The 23,528-nt window shown below is 41.0% G+C and overlaps 5 protein-coding genes and 1 long non-coding RNA gene across 9 annotated transcripts; 4 read left to right on the forward strand and 2 right to left on the reverse strand.

Moving 5' to 3' along the window:
- Window positions 1–368: 368 nt before the first annotated feature.
- On the forward strand, window positions 369–3,556 carry LOC123469747. The gene is made up of 4 exons (XM_045169026.1): window positions 369–578; window positions 646–717; window positions 776–849; window positions 909–3,556. Exon 4 carries the CDS (start codon window positions 1,324–1,326, stop codon window positions 3,553–3,555), a length of 2,232 nt encoding a protein of 743 aa, XP_045024961.1. The 5' UTR covers window positions 369–578; window positions 646–717; window positions 776–849; window positions 909–1,323; the 3' UTR covers window position 3,556.
- Window positions 3,557–3,569: 13 nt separating this feature from the next.
- Window positions 3,570–8,848, forward strand: LOC116934976. The gene is made up of 5 exons (XM_045169025.1): window positions 3,570–7,157; window positions 7,225–7,296; window positions 7,355–7,428; window positions 7,488–7,878; window positions 7,950–8,848. Exon 1 carries the CDS (start codon window positions 3,570–3,572, stop codon window positions 6,837–6,839), a length of 3,270 nt encoding a protein of 1,089 aa, XP_045024960.1. The 3' UTR covers window positions 6,840–7,157; window positions 7,225–7,296; window positions 7,355–7,428; window positions 7,488–7,878; window positions 7,950–8,848.
- On the reverse strand, window positions 8,832–10,741 carry LOC116917172. 2 transcript variants are annotated; one of them, XM_045169028.1, is made up of 3 exons: window positions 10,450–10,741; window positions 10,213–10,344; window positions 8,832–10,148 (listed from the first exon to the last, which is right to left on the reverse strand). In XM_045169028.1, exons 1-3 carry the CDS (start codon window positions 10,634–10,636, stop codon window positions 8,920–8,922), a joined length of 1,548 nt encoding a protein of 515 aa, XP_045024963.1. In that variant the 5' UTR covers window positions 10,637–10,741; the 3' UTR covers window positions 8,832–8,919. The 2 variants fall into 2 exon arrangements, with proteins under 2 accessions (XP_045024963.1, XP_032778436.2); XM_032922545.2 differs by having other exon boundaries at window positions 10,213–10,383; window positions 10,450–10,740.
- A 2,056-nt stretch (window positions 10,742–12,797) lies between these two features.
- Window positions 12,798–13,607, reverse strand: LOC116917180. The gene is made up of 4 exons (XR_004391038.2): window positions 13,368–13,607; window positions 13,235–13,308; window positions 13,091–13,171; window positions 12,798–13,032 (listed from the first exon to the last, which is right to left on the reverse strand). It is a non-coding gene; the product is annotated as an uncharacterized LOC116917180 (long non-coding RNA).
- A 1,832-nt stretch (window positions 13,608–15,439) lies between these two features.
- On the forward strand, window positions 15,440–16,249 carry LOC116917721 (zinc finger MYM-type protein 1-like). The gene has a single exon (XM_032923314.2). It carries the CDS (start codon window positions 15,440–15,442, stop codon window positions 16,247–16,249), a length of 810 nt encoding a protein of 269 aa, XP_032779205.2.
- Window positions 16,250–21,059: 4,810 nt separating this feature from the next.
- Window positions 21,060–23,255, forward strand: LOC116917173. 3 transcript variants are annotated; one of them, XM_032922546.2, is made up of 10 exons: window positions 21,060–21,186; window positions 21,261–21,327; window positions 21,386–21,469; window positions 21,585–21,728; window positions 21,787–21,969; window positions 22,037–22,099; window positions 22,155–22,262; window positions 22,328–22,554; window positions 22,616–22,781; window positions 22,851–23,255. In XM_032922546.2, exons 1-10 carry the CDS (start codon window positions 21,121–21,123, stop codon window positions 23,039–23,041), a joined length of 1,299 nt encoding a protein of 432 aa, XP_032778437.1. In that variant the 5' UTR covers window positions 21,060–21,120; the 3' UTR covers window positions 23,042–23,255. The 3 variants fall into 3 exon arrangements, with proteins under 3 accessions (XP_032778437.1, XP_032778439.1, XP_032778438.1); XM_032922548.2 differs by having other exon boundaries at window positions 21,091–21,186; window positions 22,689–22,781; window positions 22,851–22,978; XM_032922547.2 differs by having other exon boundaries at window positions 21,093–21,186; window positions 21,386–21,439.
- Window positions 23,256–23,528: the final 273 nt, after the last annotated feature.

The raw sequence follows: 23,528 nt of genomic DNA on the forward strand, positions 1-23,528 counted from the left end.
CGTTTATTCTAGACCAGTAAGCATTCCTATTTTTTTTCAATTACTTTATCATAGAGAAGAAAGAAATAAAATAGTTTTTTTCTTTAGGATCTTTACAAAAAGATTGAGGAACTCGGTTATGTGCGAAAATCAAAGCTACCATCCATAAGACAGCCAACAGAACAGGATATTTGTGAGATTTTATTTAAAAATGCAGAAATGCCTGGTCCACCACCTGCTGCGTCATTGGTGGAAGATGGGTGTGAATTGTATATTCCACCGGCACTAAAAGTTATTCTGCCAAAGCCTTTTAGCACACTTTTCGATAAGAATCTTGTTGGAAGTAATCTGCCAGAGCTCATTGAAAAGGGCATTTCTGTGTTGCGGCGAGAAAAGCACATTTCAAATCTCTGCAATTTGGCAACGCCTAACTTTACTTCAAGTGCGATTCTTACCCCTTCCTTACCGAGTCTTTGCGTGAATCCGTCTGCTAGCCTTCTTGCGACGTTAAGACCACGCTCGTTTCACTGTTGAAACGAGATAGTTACTGTCACGATTATTATACCTTTCTCTGTTTCGTGAAGCCATTTATTCAGTTTGTGAGTATATCTGTTTATAATTACCAATTGCCCGACCTGTCTAATCTATGAATGTGCTTGATCTTAGTTTGGCTCGTTTTTCTGTCCTGAACTGTCAGTTCAAACCTCATTCTGAGTGCTTTTTGCTTGTCTAGCATTGGTAATTATTATGATAATACTTATATTCTATTGTGTATGCTCATTACTGTTTATTTTAGGCTTCATATCTGTATTCCCTGTCTGTGTGTGTATTGGTCTGGGTGGCCACTCACATTTTCTCGTGTCATCCCAGGTACAATTCCTACTTGTTTCCTTTCCGTTCCCTAATTAATTATTTTTCTTTTGGTTTAGACATCACACGTATGTCATTTCACTGTATGTCAGCACAGTTTGAGTCCCACACATTCTTTCATTTGTGTCGTGCATGACCCAGCAACTGGCGAATAAATTACAGGGGCTGCTTACAACAGACCCCAGAAGGAACTTTGAAGGCTCCCAATTCTTAGCGTCGAAACATTGGTCCTTCGAACCGGAGTCATCCACAGAGATTCTTCTTGGCCTATTCGTCGTTTCAAGTTGATCCTACGTCTATTCTCGTTTTTCCAGAACTTGTCAACGTTCCTGCTGGTCGAACACTGTCGACCATTAGTCCATTCTCTCACCTGGGTTGACTCCTTTCTCTTCATTCACTTTCGGAGGAGCTTCTGCTCGCTGTCTCATCTAGCTTCCAGCCAGTTAGCTGTCTACTCTCGCCTCATTCATCAGTATGGCCGGTGTAAATGGAGACAACGAGGTTCCTCAAGAGACGACCACACCTACAACCCAAAGGGACCTTCAAGATGCTGCTACCTGGAAGAAGCAACGCAGTGCCTTACGTCAGCAGATCACCAAGACAATGCGGTACCTAGGCAACCTAGTTACTGACAGAGGTTCCAGAGGATCCACTTCCAGTTTGATGAAGCACCTTGAGACTCTATTGGCCGCAGCCACTAAAATCCATACCAATCGGTTGACAGTCGAAGATCAGGCAGAAAATGATCGTCAAGACGAGTTTCATCTAAAGTACGTTGAGCTGGCTGGAGACGCGTTGGAGAGAGGTCAACAATATTTGAATTCAAGAGTAGGTGAACCTCCCTCTGTAACTGCAGGCAATCGGGCACCATCTATTTCAGCATCCGAGAAAAATCGTCAAGAGGTTGAACGCAAGTTGGCCCAACAAAGAGCAGATGCAGCCGCTCTACAAGCAGACGAAGCCCGTCGTCAAGCCAACGAAGCGTCCAACCGAGCAGATCAGGCCCGACGTGAAGCCACTGCGGCACAGCAAGCATTACAAGAACTAGATGTTGATGAAGATCGTGCTAGTGCAGTCACGCACGTTTCTCAGCGACTTTCTCAACTTGGTCAAGATTGGAGACAGAACCAACGCCGTTTTAATTCTTCGACTTCACCAGCAGCTCCTGACGAGTGGATCGACCGTTATGCCGCCGGTCAGCTGAGGCCAAACGTTACAGCGAGTTCCCGTTCTTCAGTCAAGACAGAGTTAGAAATTTATTCCGGAAAGTCCCTCGACTGGTTTGAATGGATAGATTTGTACAGAGCTCTTGTGCACGATTCCGGAAAATCCGCTGGAGAAAAATTGGCCATTCTTAAACGCCATCTGAAAGGCGATTGCCTCGACCTGGTTCAAGGTCTCGGAGGTGGCGAGTCAGCCTACATCGAAGCCTTAGTCCGTCTCAAACAGAGCTCTGGCAGACGGGATGTTATGCGAGCTGCCACTCTACAGGCCATCGAGAAAATGGAACTGAGAAATGACCCGGCCATTTTCAAACGTTTTGCCGAGCGGATTAGGACTCATCTATTCGATCTCAGCCGTATCGGAGAATCCAATGCCCCAGATTTGATCGAGAGGATTAGCATGAGACTCCAGCCACCAGATCGTCTTGAGTGGAACCGTGGACGACGAGGAGGATTGGAAACAAGAAGTCTCAACGCCTTTGGATCCTGGCTGTGTGAGAGAGCGGCAGAGTACCAAAATGCATACAGCATTGCATCCGAGCAAGCTTCTTCTTCCGTACCCAAACCACATCGGTCTCATGCTCGCAGCCACCCTGCTTCATCCACAAAGGCAACTGACAACCACTCAGCACCTAAGGTCACCTTCCGGCCATTCTGTTTCAAGTGTGAAGGCAACCACAAATTGGAAAATTGTAGCCAGTTCAAAGCTTTAGTCGTTGCAGACCGAGTTTCTTTCTGCGCCAAGCACAGGTTATGTTTCGGATGTCTTGGAGCGAAGCACTCCGTCCGGAATTGTTTTACGAAGAAGCCGTGCAAGATCGCTGGTTGCAGCCTCCACCATCATGAATTGGTTCATGACCCCGATAGACCAGCCGCTGTATCCACGCCGCATGCAACGAAGACCGAAATGACAAGAACAGCGACGGCCCACCTCCGGAAGCAGAGTCCACAACAAGTCGCCATGGGGATGATGCGGTTGAGAGTTTTCAGTGCCGATAACGGAGCGGTATGGGCGAACGTCTTAATAGACGAAGGGAGCGATTCGACACTCATGCGGCAAAGTTTCGCCAGCGCAAACAAGATTTCCGGTGTTCATCAGATTCTGACCGTGGAAGGCGCGGGCGGTGTAGTCAAGCGCTACCGTTCTCAGCGTGTTAATTTCCAGATAGACACGGTTTATGGCGAGAAGTTGGATCTCTCGTGTTCTACCCTGCCCACTACCGTCGCGAGTACTACCCCGGTTACAGATTGGGGAAATTTGAAGAACCGTTGGTCGCATCTGGCCGACCTTCCTGTTGGAGAAACGGGCGGCAGAGTGGACATCCTGATCGGCAACGATTACTCGCACCTCATCGTCGCTTTGGAATCCAGAGTCGGAGATGACTATGAACCGACCGCCATCAGAAGCAGACTAGGCTGGATCATCCATGGTGTCGTCAACGATGGTGCTTCCGTCCTAGCCGCCCGGACTCATACTCAATAGTTCGACGCAGTTGGATGAGATCGCAGCAGAACTACGCCGTTTTTTTCTGTGACACTGAAAATTTTGGAACGGAGTCGAAGACAAAAGGAATGTCAGACGACGATCGACAAGCCATCGCAATTTTAGAAGCTGGAACAAAGAAGCTGGACGTAGGCTACGAGGTTGCCATCACCTGGAAGACGGGGGAGCCAGCTTTAGTTTGCAACAAGCAGATGACTCAACAACGACTCGGTGGTCTACTTCGGCGTTTCAGCAGAGAGCCAGCGTTCGAGAAGGATTACCGCGCTGCCGTTCGGAAAACTATCGACAAAGGATACGCCTCTGTGTTATCTGAAGAGGAAGCGGAGTCCGCCAAATACTTTCTCGCGCATCACGGCGTTTACAAAGGCCCTAAGTTACGTGTCGTCTTTGATGCCGCAGCCCCCTTCCAGGGAAAGTGTTTGAATGACGCCATACTCAGTGGTCCCGCTCTCCAGCCTCCTCTTCCATCCGTTTTAATCCAGTTCCGTGAGGGAGCCATAGCCTGGGCTTCAGATGTGGAAGCGATGTTTAGCCGTTTTAGGCTTAATCTCTCCGACGCAAACTATTTTTGCTTTTTGTGGCAAGAGTCCCCACCGAAGACTGTCGTTTGCCGGATGGATCGGTTGCCGTTTGGCGCTACTTGTTCTCCCTTCATCGCCATACAAACCACCCGCCGTGCAGTTTCTGATGCCGGAGTAGGAGAAAAAGCGGTCGAAGCAGTTCAAAGAAGAATGTATGTTGACGATTATTTGGGATCCGCAAAGAGTGCCGACGAAGGCGTAGCAGAAGCGTCCACCGTAAGAAAAGCTCTGGCCGGAGCCGACCTTCACTTTCAAGATTGGATCTCCAATTCAGCAGAATTCGTAGCAGCCATGCAGGAAGAAAAGAAGCCAATTCCGCAAATCTCCAGTCTTTCCGCGGACAGCGAAAGTACGAAGGTGCTCGGTGCGGTGTGGAACACCACCTCAGACGCTCTAGGCTTCCAGATAAATCGCTCGACGGAGGAAGAATACACACGGCTCAGTTTGACTAGCCACGTCGCCGGAATATTCGATCCGCTAGGGTTAGCGGCTCCTATCATCATAAAGGCAAAGGTCCGCCTTCGCGATTTGGTCGTCAAAGGGCTAAAATGGTCCGACCCTGTAGAAGGAGCTGATCGAGCGTGGTGGGAGTCATGGTTCCAGATCGTCCAAGAATTGGCCCATGTGTCCATCGAACGCTGTTTATTTCCAGAAGAGGACGATATCGTCGAGTCTCAGCTACACACGTTTGGAGATGCCTCAGAGGAGGCCTACGCTACGGTGGTGTACATCCGCAACCAGTACCGCTGCGGTAAAATCATTATCAGAATTGTGAAGGCAAGCAGTAAGTTGGCCCCAAAGAAGAGTCTGTCGGTGCCAAAATTGGAGCTAAACGCCGCCCTATTGTCCGCCCGTGTTGCTGCCACCGTCCAGAACTGTCTCACCCATTCCATCGACCGCAGATATTTCTGGACGGACTCCAGTACTGTCCGTAATTGGATAAGAGCAACCGCCTCGTTTTACCAAATCTTCGTCGCCAACCGAGTCGGAGAGATCCAGACGTTAACAGAGAGCGACGAATGGCGTTTTATTCCCGGCAAACTCAACCCCGCTGACGCTGCGACCCATTCCGCCATCGGAGAAGAGGTATGGCCAAAGATCTGGCAAGATAGCCCGGAATTTCTACTACAACCTGAATCAACCTGGCCCACAGATCTGCCGTGGATGGCCACGACGGTCGAAATCAAAGCCATCAAATTATATTCCGTCCAGTCCAATCCGGATCCGTTTGGTTGGTCAGCAGTCGGTTTGGACTGTTCTAACCTTTCATCTTTCTTTAAATTAGAAGGGGAAACGAAGAACCTCCTCAAACGATGTCAATCAGAAGCTTTTCCGGAAGACATCGCCAGACTTAAACGAGGAAAGCCACTTCGTTCCTCTTCCCATCTACTGGTTTTAAGCCCGACGCTAGACGAAGATGGAATCTTACGTCTCGGCGGCCGGATTGATAGAGCGAAGCTGCCGTACGATGCCCGTCACCCTCCGTTACTGCCCAGCAAGCACCCGCTCACGGAGAAAATAGTCGAAGTCGTGCACGGTCAGATGCATCACGCCGGAACCGACTATTTATTCGCCAAATTGTGTCAGCATTTTTGGATCATTCGCGGGCGAGAGCTGGTCAAGAAGGTGCGTAGAATGTGCCCAACGTGCATCAAGGAGAGGGCGGTTCCAGCCGCTCAACTGATGGGCAATCTACCAGCCGTGCGACTTGATTCCTATTCTCCCCCTTTCTTCCACACTGCAGTTGACTATTTCGGTCCTATAGAGACAAGTCCCGGCCGGAACAGAGTGACAAAGCGGTACGGTGCCCTCTTCACTTGTCTGGCGACAAGAGCGGTACATTTGGAATTAGCCGAATCATTGTCATCTGAAGATTTTCTGCTGGTCTTTCGTCGATTCATCGGCCTTTTTGGCAAACCTGCCACCGTCCACTCCGATAATGGGACGAATTTCGTCGGAGCGGAACGAGAGTTGAACGATCTTGTTGATCAACTCGAAAAGGACCCGAGGCTGTCGCAGTTCCGAAAAGAAAAGGTGATTGATTGGTACTTCCAGCCTCCACGAGCACCACACTTCGGCGGAGCTCACGAAAGTTTGGTCCGTTCTACAAAACGTGCCCTGTACCAAGCCTTAGATCTGGAGAAGAAAGCTTTACGCTACCCCACGGACGAGATGCTTCGGACTCTATTTGCCGAAATAGCCGGATTCCTCAATTCTCGCCCTTTGACCTACGCTAGTTCGGATCCGGAGGACTTTCGGCCCTTAACGCCGAATGACTTTTTGAATCGCCCACCTACTTTCGATCTGCTGCCCGGCAAATTCAGTGACGCCTTGCCCCGAGAACGGTTCCGTTACGTTCAGAAGATGGCCCAGTTATTCTGGGATTTATGGACTAAATTGTATCTTCCGACACTAGTCCCGCGAAAGAAATGGCAATCGGCTCAAGAGAACCTTACCGTCGGTGACGTCGTCCTCCTGCTGGATCCTAACCTACCGCGTGGTCTCTGGAAAATCGGCCACGTCAATCAAGTTTATCCGGGAGGCGATGGACTAGTACGCGTCGTCAAGGTGAAAACGGAGGACGGCGAGTACACCCGAACGATTCACCGCCTAAGTCTCCTCGAGAAAGCTGTCGTAGCCGATGTTCATCCGGAAGAACCTCATCCATCTTTATCAAAATAGTCTCGTCATTTCATTATCGTTCTTTTCTCTCTTTAATTTTCTCATCTGTTCCTTCTTTACTCATCTTGTCGCCGGATGTAACAGATTCGGGGGGAGAATGTTGCGGCGAGAAAAGCACATTTCAAATCTCTGCAATTTGGCAACGCCTAACTTTACTTCAAGTGCGATTCTTACCCCTTCCTTACCGAGTCTTTGCGTGAATCCGTCTGCTAGCCTTCTTGCGACGTTAAGACCACGCTCGTTTCACTGTTGAAACGAGATAGTTACTGTCACGATTATTATACCTTTCTCTGTTTCGTGAAGCCATTTATTCAGTTTGTGAGTATATCTGTTTATAATTACCAATTGCCCGACCTGTCTAATCTATGAATGTGCTTGATCTTAGTTTGGCTCGTTTTTCTGTCCTGAACTGTCAGTTCAAACCTCATTCTGAGTGCTTTTTGCTTGTCTACCATTGGTAATTATTATGATAATACTTATATTCTATTGTGTATGCTCATTACTGTTTATTTTAGGCTTCATATCTGTATTCCCTGTCTGTGTGTGTATTGGTCTGGGTGGCCACTCACATTTTCTCGTGTCATCCCAGGTACAATTCCTACTTGTTTCCTTTCCGTTCCCTAATTAATTATTTTTCTTTTGGTTTAGACATCACACGTATGTCATTTCACTGTATGTCAGCACAGTTTGAGTCCCACACATTCTTTCATTTGTGTCGTGCATGACCCAGCAACTGGCGAATAAATTACAGGGGCTGCTTACAACAGACCCCAGAAGGAACTTTGAAGGCTCCCAATTCTTAGCGTCGAAACATTTCTGTTTATAGCCAAATCACAATCACAAAGGAACAAGTTGATGCAATTTGCTCTCTAACAAGAAACCAAAGCAGTAGCAAATATTGGCAACGCTACAGAGGATTTCGAGTTACAGCCTCTATATTTAAACAAGTTACCAAAACTAGTATTGAACGCATTTCACCTTCGTTGTTAAAACAATGTTGCTATTCCAGTGCATACAACTTCTCAACAGACGCCACAAGGTATTAGTAACTATTCCTTATTGGAAACTATGTTTATTCTTAAACTAATTCCATTTCATACTTACATGCAGATGGGGAATACAAAAAGAATCGATTGCTATTGACTCGTTCAAGCAGATGTTGTTATTGAAAAACACCCACGCTGGACTGACCATAACACGTACTGGTGTTTACCTGTCTATTACACACCCCTTTTTGGCTGCTTCACCTGATGGTATAGTACACTGTGAGTGCCATGGAACGTCTGTACTTGAAGTGAAATGCCCCTTCAACTATCGAAATTATACTATCTTCGCTGCTACACAAGTCAAAACATTCCCATTGCAGTTTCATGCCTTGACAAAACAGTACTATCTGTGCAAATCACACGAATATTACTATCAAGTGCAGCTACAAATGTACGTAACGGGTTACCATTCATGTTACTTTGTCGTCTACACTTCTGTGGATCTTATCTTCGTCCAAGTAGCATACGACTCTCTGCTGATTGAACAGAGCATTCCTCTAGTCCACAAATATTTCATTCATGTCATAATGCCAGAGGCCCTTGCTGGGTACCATTACTTAAAATCTGCTTTTGTACCCACTGCCGAAGTTCTGCCGCAAAACTCATTTTTGCCGTGTTTTTGTCAAACTAATGAACCCATAATTGTTACTACCGTTGTTTGCGCCAATGTAAATTGCATGAGGAAAATCTTTCATTTGAAATGCATTCATGATAAACCAAACTCCCCTCTTCGAGTTACATGCTTGTGGAAATGTGATATATGTAAAAAAAGTGCGCGAATTGCAGCTATGTCCGAAAAAAGGAAAAAATCTTCAAATGATACACACAACGGTAAAAGACTTCCTCTAGCAAACATAACCAATGTTACCATGTAATAATCAAACATACAGTTTGTACTCTGTGATTCAGAAGTGTACTACTATTTAAAACAGAAGAACTAAATAAATGCTGTTGTTAATTGTATTAGCAAACTCACAACTTCACATCCACAAATTTCTACTTCGAAACTTCCATCACATTGTCACATGACATTGTTAAATAATAGGGACTACAGAGGGACAAGCATTGTAAAGAGCACAAGCTACATTTACCATTTGATCAATAATAGAAATACGTTCTTCATCAGTTCCACTTAGATCAGTGCATTGATGGTTCAAAGTACAATGAAGAATGGAGTACCTTTGTTTGATGGCACCAATTATCCTTTCAACATGAATACGCACACGAGCCAAATCTCTTGACATTTCAACTTCTAAGTTGGTTAACTGATTCCTCTTGCCAAGGAATGATGGTATTTTAAGTTCTGCATTTTGTAGCGAAACAGCTTCATGAACTGTAAAGCCGCGATCAGCTAGAACTATATCTCTCAAAATAAGTTTGTCAAGTAATTCACAGTCGTCTACAATGAACTTATCGCTTATTCTTCCACCATACGCTTTTGACACATAAGATATGTATCTTTGAGGTGTAATAGCGATAAGAAATTTTACGGTGTTGTGTGATTTGTAAGTAGAAAACGTTGACGCTCGTTCTTTAATTTTAGTGGGTCTATCAAGAAATATCTCAAAACAATCAATTACGCAAATGCAACGGTAAAAGCGGTCACGGAAACATAGAGGCATAGTCTTCCTAACATTTTCTTGTTTGGGCCAGCGTATAAAGGCAGGTACCAATGTTTTGTGCATGGCATGTAACCAAAAAGTGATATACTTAGAACAAGTACAAAGCGAGATATTGAAGCGGTATGCCAAATCTTGCATAGTTAAGTTCAATCTTAATCGAATTAAAGTAATAACAAACTGAGTAGCATAGTCAAGTTTACAGAGAGAATGTTGTGGTGGAATGAACTTTATGACAAAATTACACAAAGTCCACAACCTTTCGAAACTATTAATCCCAGTATAAAATTTGCAACCATTCATGTCTTTTTTTATCTTACTCATTACTTGGGTGGATTCAAATTCTAATTCTAAAAATGATATTGTGTGCTGAAATTCATCAACCTGTGATGACAAGACTTTCACTTCTAGTTTTTCATTCGACAATTCCATTTCACTGACTTTAAGCTTTGCAAACGAATCCGACAGCTGTTGGTTTAAATTGTCTATAGTAATTTGCGCATTTATTACTTTACCATCACTTAACTTTAACTTTTCTTGCAAGACAGTTATTTCAGACTGGAGTTTCTTAACTTCATTGATAAAGGTGTTGTCATGCAAAACATCGATGTTGTTGTTGCTTGCAGAAATTTCATTTTCTGGTTCTGAAATTGAAATAATATAGGTAGTCATGTAAATACTGCACAATACACATCAAACATTACACACCTGATGAAACTGTGTTTTCTATAGGTTCTTCTTGTGTGTTGTTGATCACATCCAGTTCTTCGAATGCATCAGCTGCTCTAACTTCACCAAGCTTCTCAGGCATGCCGTCCAAAAAACATGTTGGAACCCAATCTATGTGATTGGATGAATAATAAGGTAACGCTGGTTTTCCTTTACACAAATAATTAATATTTAAGATTATCTTAAGAATTCAAACAGTATCTTACGTTACCTTACCTGTTACAAAATGAATTGAACACACACGAACGTTTTCTATTTTGGTGTTACACCTCAACTTCCTTAATTTCAATTTACCTAACCATTGTTGGCGTCGTAAACTATCTTTAGGTAACGCAAATAGTTTTACACATCCACTATTTGTATTTTTACACTTATCAACACAACAAACTCGACGAGTAACCATTGTTGTTTAACTGTAGAAAGTCTTGGAAGTCAAACGGAGACGCTTTTGCGCTGTGACATTGGCTGCTGCGTTGCCAAGTTTTTTGGAAAGAAAACACAACCCCGAAGAGCCCTATATATCCTATATACTACGTCTAATATGTATTAATAACTTAACGTTATCCGTAAAAACATGAATATGGAATAGACAAATTTTAAAGATGGATAGCTCTCATCAAGAGATATCCATTTCTGTTAAATTATCGCTTTAAAAGGATCTACCTGAGTAGTAAACCGATTTGGCTAGTTTTTGTGTAGATCGGTGTGGTTTGACGGGTCTCAGGGAATTTTCTGCCCCAATAAAAAGTATAACCGGGAAAAAATTGGTCAAATTTTTTTTTATTTGTCGAAATGGATAGCTCTTGACTATCCCTATCTATTTTTGTAGAATAATTGCTTAAAAAGTAATTACTCAAATGGTAAACCGATTAGCCATTTTTAGGGCAGGTCGGTGCGGTTTAACGGGTAGCGGGTTATCCCCTCCTCCCAGTCATATATGAAATTAAAATAATTATTATTGGGAAAACTTTAAGCCCGAAATCAACAAATTTTACAGAAATAGATAGCTCTCTTTGGGGGCTATCTATTTCTGTAAAAGTTTAAAAAAAATATTCATAAACAAAAAAGTTTGAGACAAGAATTGTTTTGGAGTTTTTGTGCTCTATAGATATACTGGACCTAATAGATGTAAGTAACAAATTTCATTCTTTTTCAAACTTTTTAGCTTATAAATATTTTTCCATAATTTTTACAGTAATGGATAGCCCTTAACATTTTTGTTTGTTATTTAAAGTCCCTGTCTTAATATTCAATCAACTTCATTTATAATGCTGTATTCCTTTAATTTCAGTTTTATTACCAGGCTTTGTCAAAATGATAATACATAAACATTTTCACATCAAGTGTTTAATAATCAAAGACAATTTCCATCAGTTTAAGAGAATGGAAACAAATCCTTTAAGAATTGTAAAATCTAATATTTAAAATTTTAAATGGAAAACGAATACAAATCAGTTGAGTCCTTAGACAATTTTACTACTTTTACTTAATTTAATTTCATCCCTGAACGGAAATTCCCGTTTAAAACTGCAAAAAGCAAACAGAGTTCAAACATCGGTGAACGGATTCAAATCTGAAATATTTTTAACCATTATACTTACGTGTACAGGAGAAAGGTGGTGCGCATTCAGTTGGATTCACACCAGTTAGTGGAAACGGAACCGTTGGTACCGACTCAAAGTATCCGTTTTGAGCGCCCAATGCATACGGATATGTATCCAATCACGGGTGAAGACTGTGTTGGGTTGAGGGTAAGAGAGAGAGAGAGAGAGAGAGAGCCAATCATAGTGACTAATAGTTTGGTCCGCGAACAGCATGAACGGTTGAGTTAACTCGCGGAGACCATAGGGACATTTTGGGGTAAAAAATTCTCATAAGGTAAATTATGATTTTTTCTTTTTTTTTATTTTAATGTCCCTTTTTGCGTACATTCCAATTTTTAATTCACTTCAGCTGAATTCTGAAATTCATCTCCCGCTACTGTTTTTTTTTACTTCAGCTCCCCAATTCACTATTCACCTCTAGATTTTGGCTCCTCCTCTTTCATATGTTGCGATATTGCAAAAAGCAGGCGAGATTAACAAAAAAGTCTATTATTTTAAAGTAAAATCATATTTTATACTCCAGATAATTTAAATCCAACTAATCCACTATAAACAAATAATAAACACTATAAAAATTAATAATTAAATCACAAAATCCTAATAATGAAAACGTTTTCGACTGCGTGAAGTTTTTTGTTTTATTCTCTTTTGTATTAAAAAAGTATTTAACAAATAATAAATGTACTATGATTGCATGACAGCTGCAACAGTTAATAAAAAACAAAGCATAGGAAAGAGACTGCTTCAAAGGGGGAGATGGGAAAGGAGCTAAAAAAATTTTGAAATTGTGCATTTTTGCGTCTTTTTCATTTTTTAACATTCAATTCACCTCAATTTGAGATGAATTGTATTTCACCTATATTGAATTCGACAAAATCGAGGTTTGCGTGAATTTAATTCACTTCAGCTGAATAACACCTGTCATAGGCGCAGAGTACGGGGGGGGGGCTCGAGCCCCCCCGGAATCGGAAGCAATTTAATTTTTTTTTGCAATAAAATTAATATAAAATTACACTTGAAGTTTCATGTTCGTCACGTGACAAGTGTTAGGCAAGTAATTAGCCGCTGACCCTGTTCCTACTGATGGAACCTTGCATGAAATTCCTCGTAACCTGGCTGTAGGTTTTGCATGAATGAATGTTGTATTCAATATGAGACGATGAGAAACCAGGTGTGGGAGATAAATGTGCGGTTTCTAGAAAGATAGAGGGAATCAGTTTGTGTTGCATAATAAGTTGTACAACGGGTAATACCTGGGGTTGCAGACACACACACAAAATGTGAAGAGAGTGTGACTCGTACAGTAACTGGACAACACTAGAGGACAATCAGACCTGAGGGAAGGGACGCACAGATTAGGACCAAATATATGTATAATAAATATAAGCAAATATTACCCGAATCAGTAATGATAGACAAATATCAAAGGGGGGCCGAAAAAGGCAGATAAATTCCGGAGCCGAGATGGCGACTGGACACAAATCAGTATTTAGCCCGGGTACACAGAATACAACTTATAATATTATATACCTGGGGTAGTGTATGAAGAGGGGACAATAACTTTCAACGATCTGAAGGATTTAACTCTGAGAATGAAGAAGAAACTAGAAACATGGAAGTGTGACGTTCTTGACTCTGACAGGTCTGCCATGCTATATCGCAGACGAGAACGTCAGAGAGAGGGAGAGGGCTAAAGAGGGGGAAGGCAAATAAAGAAAGCGGAACAATGGCTCAGGGTTGCCAGATTAATGATTATTAGGTTTCGGCGATCCAGACCCGCTGTTGGAGCTAGTAAGTCGTTACATGTTAGGTCAGCTCAGCTAATTGGTCCAGCCTTTCAACTTGAACGTTCAAGGTCAGTCTCGGTCTTCAGTAACTACGTTAAATTGTTCTGGTGAATCTGATCAGTGATCTCCCGAAATACTAGTTAGTTTTATTTTAGTGACCATGAATTGATTTAATGTTTTAAGTTTTCACCGGGTGTTATCCTTGTGCTACTACAAAAATGAGTAAGAGGAAAATCAAAGATTTTTTCAAGCCAAATTCGGCGTTATCGGCAAGAGGATAGGGTTCAGATTCGACTTCGATGGAAGCTCCCAACAAGTTAAGTGACGAAAAATCTAGTGAACCTGTTTTGACTCGGTATAATCATCATTATGCGACATGGTGTGAGGGTACTATAAATGAAGTTTGTTATTCCCGTGAAAATGATATTTGTTAAAAAGAAGACGGACAAGCACCAGAAACTGTTGCTCAGATTCTTCCGAACTCGCAGGATCAAATATCATTTGAATTGATAAAGCCGACTGATCCCGATTCACATACGGATGCGTCTACTGGAAAAGGTATGAAACCATACGGTCGGCAATATCAAAATAAGTGGGCTCAAACATTTACTTGGTTATTGTTCGACTTACATAAAAATTGTGTATACTGTGCTGAGTGTAAAAGGGCAGGGCAAATGGCCATGCCTCTACCAGCGTCATCCCGAGAAAAAGATTCTTACTTAACTTTTGTCGTGAATGGCTTTTCCAACTGGAAAAAAAGCACTGGACAGATGCAAATCACACGAAAATTCGGATTTTCACAAGGCTGCTGTATCGATGATTCGATCTGCGACGGCGACTGTATCAGTGTCCAATCAGATTGATAAAATTAAGATAAAAGATGCTACTGACTCTCGCCATACCCTCAACATTATTTTTACTACGCTTCAGTATCTGGCTACCCAAGGAATTCCAATTCGAGGAAAAATAGAAGAAGATTCAAATTTCCGCCGCTTAATTAAATTAAGGGCAACTGACCGTTCAACATTAAACAAATGGTTAAATCGCGAAGAAAAGTATGAGTGGCTTTCACCCGAAATTTCAAACGAAATTTTGGAACTTATGGCTCAATCAACTTATTATTAATTAAAATCATCGCATCATTTTGGCATGATGCTGGACGAAACAGTCGACATTTCATGCTCAGAACAAATATCGATTGGTTTCCGGAAAGTAACTGAAAAATTCGAAGTAGAGGAACTGTTTTTTGGGTTCTACAAAACCGAGAGCACGACAAGTTCAACGCTTTATTCCTGTGTTACTGATTGCCTCCGCCGTTTTAATTTGAAAATCAAGGATTGCCGTGGTAAGTGTTATGATGGCGCTGCAAACATGTCCGGTCATGTAGGTGGTCTTCAAACTCTAGTTAAAGCCGATGAACCCAGATGTCTTTTTGTTCATTGTCGGGCTCATAACTTAAATTTTGCTGCTAAAGATTCAATCAACAGCCAAGTTGAGTTTTAAAATGTAATGAACCTAGTTCAGTCCTTTGTGGCTTTTGCCCGTGGATCGCTGAAAAGACTTGATTGTTTTAAAAGTTTCACAACACCCGTTGGAGTATCTATGCGTCCCTTCTGCCCAACTAGATGGATTCTAAGATAACCAAGCATATTAACTTCAATTACAAGCAACTACTCTGCGATCATCAAGTGGTTAGAAGATTTCGACACCCATCCAGAAAACAGAAAACAACGTGCTGAAGCTGCTGGTTACCGAGAAACATTTTACAAGTTCGACACCTTTTGGAAGCTTGAGTTGCTGCGTATCATTTTCACAATGGTCGAAGATTCCAACATTGCCCTACAAGAAGTTCAGCTAAATTTTCGAAAAGCCGAAAATATTATCAACACTTTGAAAGAAATTATCAGTCGATATCGCTTTTCAGAGAGATTTGATCTGGTATGGGACTCAGCAGTCTTGGCGGCAAAAGCTGCCGGAATCTATGAACCAACGTTGCCTAGAAAAAGAAAAACACCAGCTCGACTGAATGGAACCGGAGATCATCATTTTTCAGAGACTCCAAAGGATCACTATTGCAAGATTTCTTATGAGATAGTTGATGCTGTCCTTGTCGGTCTCAATTCTCGATTTGAAGAAACGGAGACCTCAAAACATCTCATCACAGTAGTAGATTTCATTATCGGGAAGAGTGACGTATCTCACGGGAAAGAATTCTTCCGTGATGACTTTGAGGACTACGGCAGACTATTTCATCGAGACCTCTTTTTAGATCAAGCAAAAGCAAAAAATGTTACTCTTGAAGACTTTCAATCGGCCTTGGATTTTTTGAAAAGTGTTAATGAAGATATTTCTCAGTCTCTAACAAGCATTATACCAGAGTTTGTCAAGTTAATGAAAATTGTCTTAACTATGCCTGTTTCAACATGTACGGCTGAAAGAAGCTTCTCCTGTCTTCGTAGATTAAAAACTTACTTTCACTCTACGATGACTCAAGACAGACTAAACCATCTAGCAGTCTTGTGTTGTCATTCTGATTTACTAGAAAGTATCGATCTTGATGTCTTACTTGACGAATTTATTTCCAAAAATGCTATTCGTATGAATACTTTTGCTCTTATTCACTAAATTGTATCTCACCTCAGTAAATTTAAAGCTCACTGATGCTCACAACAAAGAAATATCAATACAACCAGGATATATAAAACAGTCTTGGTAATCCATTAATTTTTTGGCTTGGGCCTCCCCCCGGAAAAAAGACAACTCTACGTCTATGAAACCTGATGTAAATTCTTGCGCCAAAACGCGCCTCATCTTGATAGTGATCGTGGTCTTTTACTTCGTAGTCTCTGGGGTTAGTAAGCGACAGGACGCGTTACCCTCTCAGTGCCATCTTGACAACAAATAAGCACTATTGTCAAAAATCTGTTCGTAGTATAGAGACTTTTCACTGTGCAGTGACGCAGAATCTTTTTCCGTCGTATGCGGAAATTTCTGCCATCTTAAGGGCGAATTCAACACAGGATTCCTAATGACAGTAAGGCAATAAATTAATTTTACTATTGTAGTGGTAAATCAACCTAGAAAATGATTCATAACCCTTCTTAAAACTAATTAGAAAATGCGAGATACTTGTTGTCATAGGAGTTGCACAATCAGCATTAAAAGGCCTCCCACACCAACCCAGGAAGCACACAGATCTGTTACAGAATCCTGTAACCGATCTTTTTCACGTACTTATGAAACAGATCCGTATCAGGTTTGATACAGCTCTGTTTTACAGAAAATTTGTCTGGAATTGCTCTGTTTTACAGGATCTGGTAAATGTTTTTTTCACAGATCCGGGACAGATCTGTTATTTTTCTGGAATACATAATTCTGATTTTGAACTGTACTACATACCTGTTCCGGATCTGTTTTCTACCTGAGAAAATGGTTGCTGATTTAGCTCTGATTCCCATGTTTGTCAATAGTCTGTTTTTACTCTGAAAAAGGACATGCTTTTTTTCTGCTGTATTACAGGCATGTCACATGCATGTTTTTTCTCTGTATTACTGAGTAAAACATATTTCTGTTCTGCGTTTGTACCACAGGTATGGTACAGGTCTGTATATCCCTTGTAATACGTCATAATATGTCAGTAATCATCTGTTCTGTGTCTGTATCCCAGGCATGGTACAGGTCTGCATTTTCTATGTAAAACTGAATTATATATTTTCTTATATGTGGGTGTAACATCACTGCAATACCATGCAGCCAGATGTTATACTGAATAAGGCAATGTTGGGGTAATTGATAGGGATTTAGCTCAGAACTCGAAAGGTTTGAGGTTCGAATCTTGGTCAAGTCGAATTGGAAATCTTCTAGAGGTCGAGAAAAGATTTTTAAATTGTTAAAAAGCTTACGGTTTCCGGATATGGAAGTAGAAGATCGGTGGTAACTGTTAAAGATCGCGATAAGATCGTGATGACTGTTGAGAGGACAAGGGAAGAAGATAGAGATGACCCAAAGCTTCAAAATGAGTATAAAGACACATTTTTTAAATGTTCCTCAACTTCTTTGTTGATGATTAACTGTAAAAAAATGACAACGTGATCAAAGTTAAAATGTATTCAAGTTATTACCGAAATAGATCACACTTGACACACAAGAACATAGATTTTGTCAGATGTTATACTATTTTAAAATAGCATAACTACATTCATCATTCAAAATCACGTCAATAAATAAAACCCTTTGTGTCGGTCAGACTCGTCGGGCAAAACATGCCGAGGTCAAATAGATAAAAATGAATTCACTACATACACGTGGGGATGAGGGATGTCAAATAAATTAAAATGAATTAAATTTACGTAGTATGGAGTATGGGGATTACTAACCACCCAAGTAAAACAAGCCTTCGGGCCGAGATCGGAAAGATGTCGGTGGCATCGGCTGTTTTCGGCCGATTAAACGTCTTGGCCGCCTATATGGAACTTAGAGCCACAGTACATAATCGGCGCCACCCTATATGCCGATATCGGGAGCATATCGCCGTCATATCGGTATTCAATCGGCTATCGTTTGGAAGTGAAATATTATTAAAAAAAGAACAACTTAAAATTTGAATGCAAAATATAAATGTATTGTTGAGTAAAAATCTTCCAAAATATTTTTTGGGTTAAACTAGGTCAAATCTACCACATTTGGTGTATTAAAGGCATAATTGCAAACTCAGAGTTAACATTTATCACCATACATTTTTGAACTTTTTGAAATTTCGACTTTTCCCAGCTCGATATGACAGAGCTCTTAGAGCTGGCCTTGAAAACACCAACCAGAGACGATTCAATGGGCTCCGTGTAATAACTTCCAATGTCAATGAACTGCTTCCCATAAACCAATGAATCTGTTAAGGAAGTTACTTGAATAAATAGCCCGTTATCTAAACGACAATAAGAATTGGCCTTTGAATTTGGTCTTATGCTTTCCCGCGTAAATCCCATTTTTGTTCTATTATTAAAAGGTTCTACTCTTAGTGCCGCATATTCGGATAATCTTCTAGATAGTTGTGCTAGAGGATTGTGTCCACTCCGAATCAGGTTTTTTGTGCTGCCCAAAAAATATTCAAAAGGATAAGCACTAAATGAATCCAAATTACCATGTACTAAGCATTCTTTGGCTAAATGAGAAAGAGAATGGACGTTATAAACCCAGTGATGAGACCCATACAATCTCCCGAATTTATCGACAAAGTATTTTAAAAAATTATCAGCGCACTTGACTATGTCATCAGTTAAATTATCTGAAGTAAGAAGGCGAATAGCTACATGTAAGTACAGAAAGTGTTGATATTTTTCCTGATTTAGAACCTGTCGTAAAACAATAGGGCCAATATATAAAAGAAATGATTGATACTCTACTGCTTTCCAGCGGCATAAGTCGGTCATGTATCTCCGTTTCCTGTGAAACTCTTTTGGATATCGCGGAACAAGCGCGTCAATCAGCCTATTTACAAGTTGTCGAACACGCTTCTTTAATCGGTGAATGCTTTTGGTGCGTTTATCTGCAAAAAAAATTTTTTTTAAATAACGCTTTACCACACCGAGATACACCAAATGCATCGGAACTAGAGGAAAACCAAAAATCATATCAAAATCTTCTATCTCTGCTATCGGTGAGAGATACTTGTGATGAGTTTCATCCTCCATATTTCGGAATGATTCGTCAGTTCGAAGCATTCCCGGTGGTACTAAGGCTCTTTGAAACGTCGTTCGATCAACATTCCGAAATCCAGTCTGAGAGCATCGTTCACACCCTTGGAGAAGGCCGTGCCCAACACAACCTTTCACAAAACTTCTAGCGGGGGCGTCGCAAATTATTGCTTTCAATTCTACATTTAACTTTTCCCCGTTTGTGTTAACAATTCCGTCTCTAAGAATTTTTTTAAAGTCTGAAACATATGAGTTAAGAAAAGTCCTGGCGCTACTTGGTTTTAAGAGACCAAAAAAAGACGTAAAGCGAAAGGTGTATCATCTACGGCATTGACGACGCGGCAAGCTATGACCCAAAATGATTTTTTTGTACTATTGTGCAATGGTATCCCATCTATGTTGAAATGCAATTCAAGAACAGACCTCCCCCCAATTTTCGTGTAACCTTTTTGAATTCGATTAATGATTCCTTTTTCTAAATCAAAATGGCAAAGGTTTTTGTTAATCAGTGGAGCTTTTCTAATAGTTTTCAAGTGCGCTCTAGCAGTTTTTGGGACTCGCATGCCATGTTTTCTGAGGACTCGGTTAATTTTGTTTATCGTAGAGCGTGACACCTTACACTGCGCATAGATTTGGGCAAGCTCATTTTTCAAAGTACAAGTATCCTCCTCTTCTGAATCATTATCGCTACTATTACCATCCCCATCTAACCCCTGATTATTTTGATCGAAATTTCCTTGATTATCCTGATTTAAAAATGGATCATCAACAGTACGAGTGAAATTGTTAGAAACATAAAATGATCCGTCTTCGGCGCCATCCACTTCGCCCACTTCACCATCATCAACACTACCAGCCTCAGAATTTACACCCTCGTCAATACTATTGCCCGCAACTTCACCGTCGTCAATACGGTTTGACAAATCGCCGCCATCATCGATACGGTGGGCCAGCAATTCGCCGTCGTCACTATCACCTGTAGCTAAAGCTAATGGAATCTCAGGCTCCGAAACGTCAGCCGCTTCTACTTCCTGTTGAACATCCACTGTAACTCTAATTGGAACACTTAATTGTTTCTTAAACTTATTAATACTGCGGTAAAATGAATGACGACTACGTCCATTTACCATCCGAGAGGCAGCAGGTGCCATACTGAAATAGAAAAAAAAACGGCTTAATTATTAATTTAAAAAACTAAAATAATTAAAAAGAAGCAGAAAGAAATAACTCGGCAAATTGACTATGTCTTTCACAACACACTGAAAACACCATGAACATAAACACAATGGCAAAATATTTTAAAATTTTACAACAGGTTGGACAATTCTTTGAAAATATGACTCCAGTCGAATAACTCAGCCACTCACACAACAATCCACTTATCACACAATCCCTTGTCACACAATATCCCTAGTCACACACAATACACTTGTCAAAAGTTTGCAGAAATCGAGTCGATCGTAGAGAAATAGGTTTGAATGCCTTGACACTCCAGACACTTGCTCAGCAATGGCTTCCCCCAGCGTCACAAGCATGGTACAGTGTTGCCGAATTTGACAATCTCCTATTTTCACTAAATATATACAATAAATGGCATTTTCTGGTCCATATAATTAGGATAACACATTTTCCAATTATTTCATAATAGCTAGTAATTTATATTATGAAAGGAATTTGATTTTGTAATTTATCATGTGTTTCAGAAACCTGGCAACCAACAGCGTGGGCCTCAGACGCAGCCCGCCATTGCCATTGTTGTGGGCGTCTGCCCGTTCCCTAATCGTAAGTTATAAAAGGCTTGCCACGATGTGCTGCGACGTAACTAGTATTAATTGGCTCATCTTATCGAAAATAATGGATCCGCCTATGCCGGTAATGTAACTTTCACCTTTTGAAATTTATCTTTCAAGTCTTCAAAATGTGTAACTAATCTTTGCAACCGTTAGATCGTGAGGCCAAAAAGGACTATTATGAAAAAATTGAACTTCACGTTTTCGAATTCGGCATTATACGGTAATCCTAAAAACTGTTGTAAAGTCGATGTTGTTTAATGTTATTTAATGTTGCATAGGTAAAAGGAGAGGTTCAGTAGCTGCTGCGATTAATAAGGTCGTCAAAGCAGCTGGTAAGAACAACTCAACAACATCGGTGCCAGGTTTCATTCCACAAATTCCAAAACCAGTTCATGCATTGTCTCAATTAATCCAAGGAGAAACCGCTCTTGTGTATAGCTTCATGTTTATCGTTGTCAATATTCATAACATTTCCAGGTGGTGCATTAACAGTGAGAGCGGAGAATGGATTGGGGCCAACCACCAACAACACAGAGAAAACCTCATCAACAAGAGTACCAGTTTACGTTCCACAAATTCAAGGACCAGCTCATGCAGCATCATTATCTCAATTAATCCAAGGTGATATTTCTGTAAATATCCTCTTGAACATTATTGTCAGTATTGCTAATATTTTCAGGTGCTGCTTTAACAGTCAGACCGGGGAATGAAATGGAAAATGGATTGGGGCCATCCACCAACAACACAAGGAGAACCTCATCAACATCATTACCAGTTTCTGATCAAAGAAGGACTATCCTTTCAGAAGCCGGACTAAATCGTATAGTGGCAAGAACCAAACCTATGACTGAACGTTTTAATGGTATTTTAATTCAATCAGACCCCCCAAGTAGCTAAGTTCGTTGAGAATAAATTGGATTATTCGGTAGGCGCTGATTTAATGTCCAACGGTGGTGTCGACAACTCACACAACCCACTTCATTCTGAATTAGGTTACATAATCAAAGTAACTACCTTTATTAGATAATTATCAATTTTGTTTCTTAGGTGATGCTTCCTTAACCTTTTCATCGGCTGCATTTCTTAGTTCTACTCCGTTAAGAGACAGACTTAGCACACCACCTCGCACAGCAGCACCAATTACCGGAAATCTCGGTAGGCAGCCATGAATTGGCGTGTAATCACCGTATCAGTTTTAACTTCTTTTATTCATCATTAAGGTCAATTACCGCAGGAAATTATTAACTTCATGGCTGAGTCTAACGCTAAAAAAGAGCGTTTGATGAGCATTGTTACGACGCTTGCCACACAGAAAACAACACAGGCAGTGCCACAGGACGAGGCCGATGATATGATAGATTCCTTGGAGCTTCCATTCAACGATTTTGAGGAATTTCTATCTTTTGACGAGAAACTTAAAAACAGTTCTGGGTTTCGTAAGAAATTTGTAAGTTTAAGTACATAAAATTCAAATTCTATTAAGATTTAACGTTTATTTGACGCAACAGGTTAATTACTTAGCCTGCATGGGGGGAAGCTCGTTGAAAGAGAGCTATAAGTTCATTTTTTTCCACACCATAGACAAATACGTTTCCCTACGTTACTCGCGTCGAGGAATGGGAAGACTAAAAAAGCTGCCTTTTGAAAAGACGAAATTTTATAAATGTTTGAAACGTAAGTCTTCTTCTTTATATACTGGCTTTATTTTGTTGAGTGAACTTCATCTGCTTTTAACATTATTAGGTGCATTGGGGATAAGACATCCTGATAAAAACGGGTTCCAGTTAAAGCCCATGCAAGAAGCGATCACGATCTTCCTTAAAGACGCAAAAGACCGTAAAGGAGGTCGACAAATGCGTAATCGAAACAAGGAAAACGTGGCTGAAAATTCCTCGTCGTCTTCGTCATCGTCTTCAAGCGAAGATGATGACTAAATCGTTTATATGTTCAGTCGTTTATATGTTCAGTGTTAACGAGGAGAGTGAAAGATTTCCTATCATAGAAATCTTTCTCTCTCCTCGTCGTTATTTTTGTGTTTTTTTTATTAGTCATGGCTTAAGAAGTCAAAAACTTTTTTTCTCATTTATCTTCATTGAATTTTGTGCAGTTTACTGTTCTACCGATTAATACAGAATCATTTTGACACAATTTCTCGTTTTCACTTGTCATTCGGCATTTTATTGGTTTATAGGTTATAGATTTATAGTTATATTACATCTTATTTTATTTTATTTTAAAAGAATTTTATACTGTTTGTCCGATATCGAGAACCATCGTTCGTCCGATGTCGGCTCACCGGTTTTCAATGAAATCGGCCCGACGGTTTTAAGGGGGCGGCTCCGACATAGGGCCGACAGGTGGCATTGGCTCGTTACCCGATATCGCCGATATCGACATTTCGTATCGACCCACTATCAGCCC

This window comes from Daphnia magna, linkage group LG2 (genome assembly GCF_020631705.1).
Source record: "Daphnia magna isolate NIES linkage group LG2, ASM2063170v1.1, whole genome shotgun sequence".
NCBI lineage: Eukaryota > Metazoa > Arthropoda > Branchiopoda > Diplostraca > Daphniidae > Daphnia > Daphnia magna.

Excerpts from the sequence above, each read along its gene's own strand:
- LOC123469747 (XM_045169026.1), top strand. The coding sequence starts at position 1,324 with ATGGCCGGTGTAAATGGAGACAACGAGGTTCCTCAAGAGACGACCACA.
- LOC116934976 (XM_045169025.1), top strand. The coding sequence starts at position 3,570 with ATGAGATCGCAGCAGAACTACGCCGTTTTTTTCTGTGACACTGAAAAT.
- LOC116917172 (XM_032922545.2), bottom strand. The coding sequence starts at position 10,636 with ATGGTTACTCGTCGAGTTTGTTGTGTTGATAAGTGTAAAAATACAAAT. Across the intron at positions 10,384-10,449 it reads TTCAATTCATTTTGTAACAG|GAAAACCAGCGTTACCTTAT; the intron begins GTAAGGTAACGT and ends ATTTGTGTAAAG. Across the intron at positions 10,149-10,212 it reads AGAAAACACAGTTTCATCAG|AACCAGAAAATGAAATTTCT; the intron begins GTGTGTAATGTT and ends TTTCAATTTCAG.
- LOC116917721 (XM_032923314.2), top strand. The coding sequence starts at position 15,440 with ATGGTCGAAGATTCCAACATTGCCCTACAAGAAGTTCAGCTAAATTTT.
- LOC116917173 (XM_032922546.2), top strand. The coding sequence starts at position 21,121 with ATGTGCTGCGACGTAACTAGTATTAATTGGCTCATCTTATCGAAAATA. Across the intron at positions 21,729-21,786 it reads ATTATCTCAATTAATCCAAG|GTGCTGCTTTAACAGTCAGA; the intron begins GTGATATTTCTG and ends TAATATTTTCAG. Across the intron at positions 21,970-22,036 it reads TATGACTGAACGTTTTAATG|GCGCTGATTTAATGTCCAAC; the intron begins GTATTTTAATTC and ends ATTATTCGGTAG.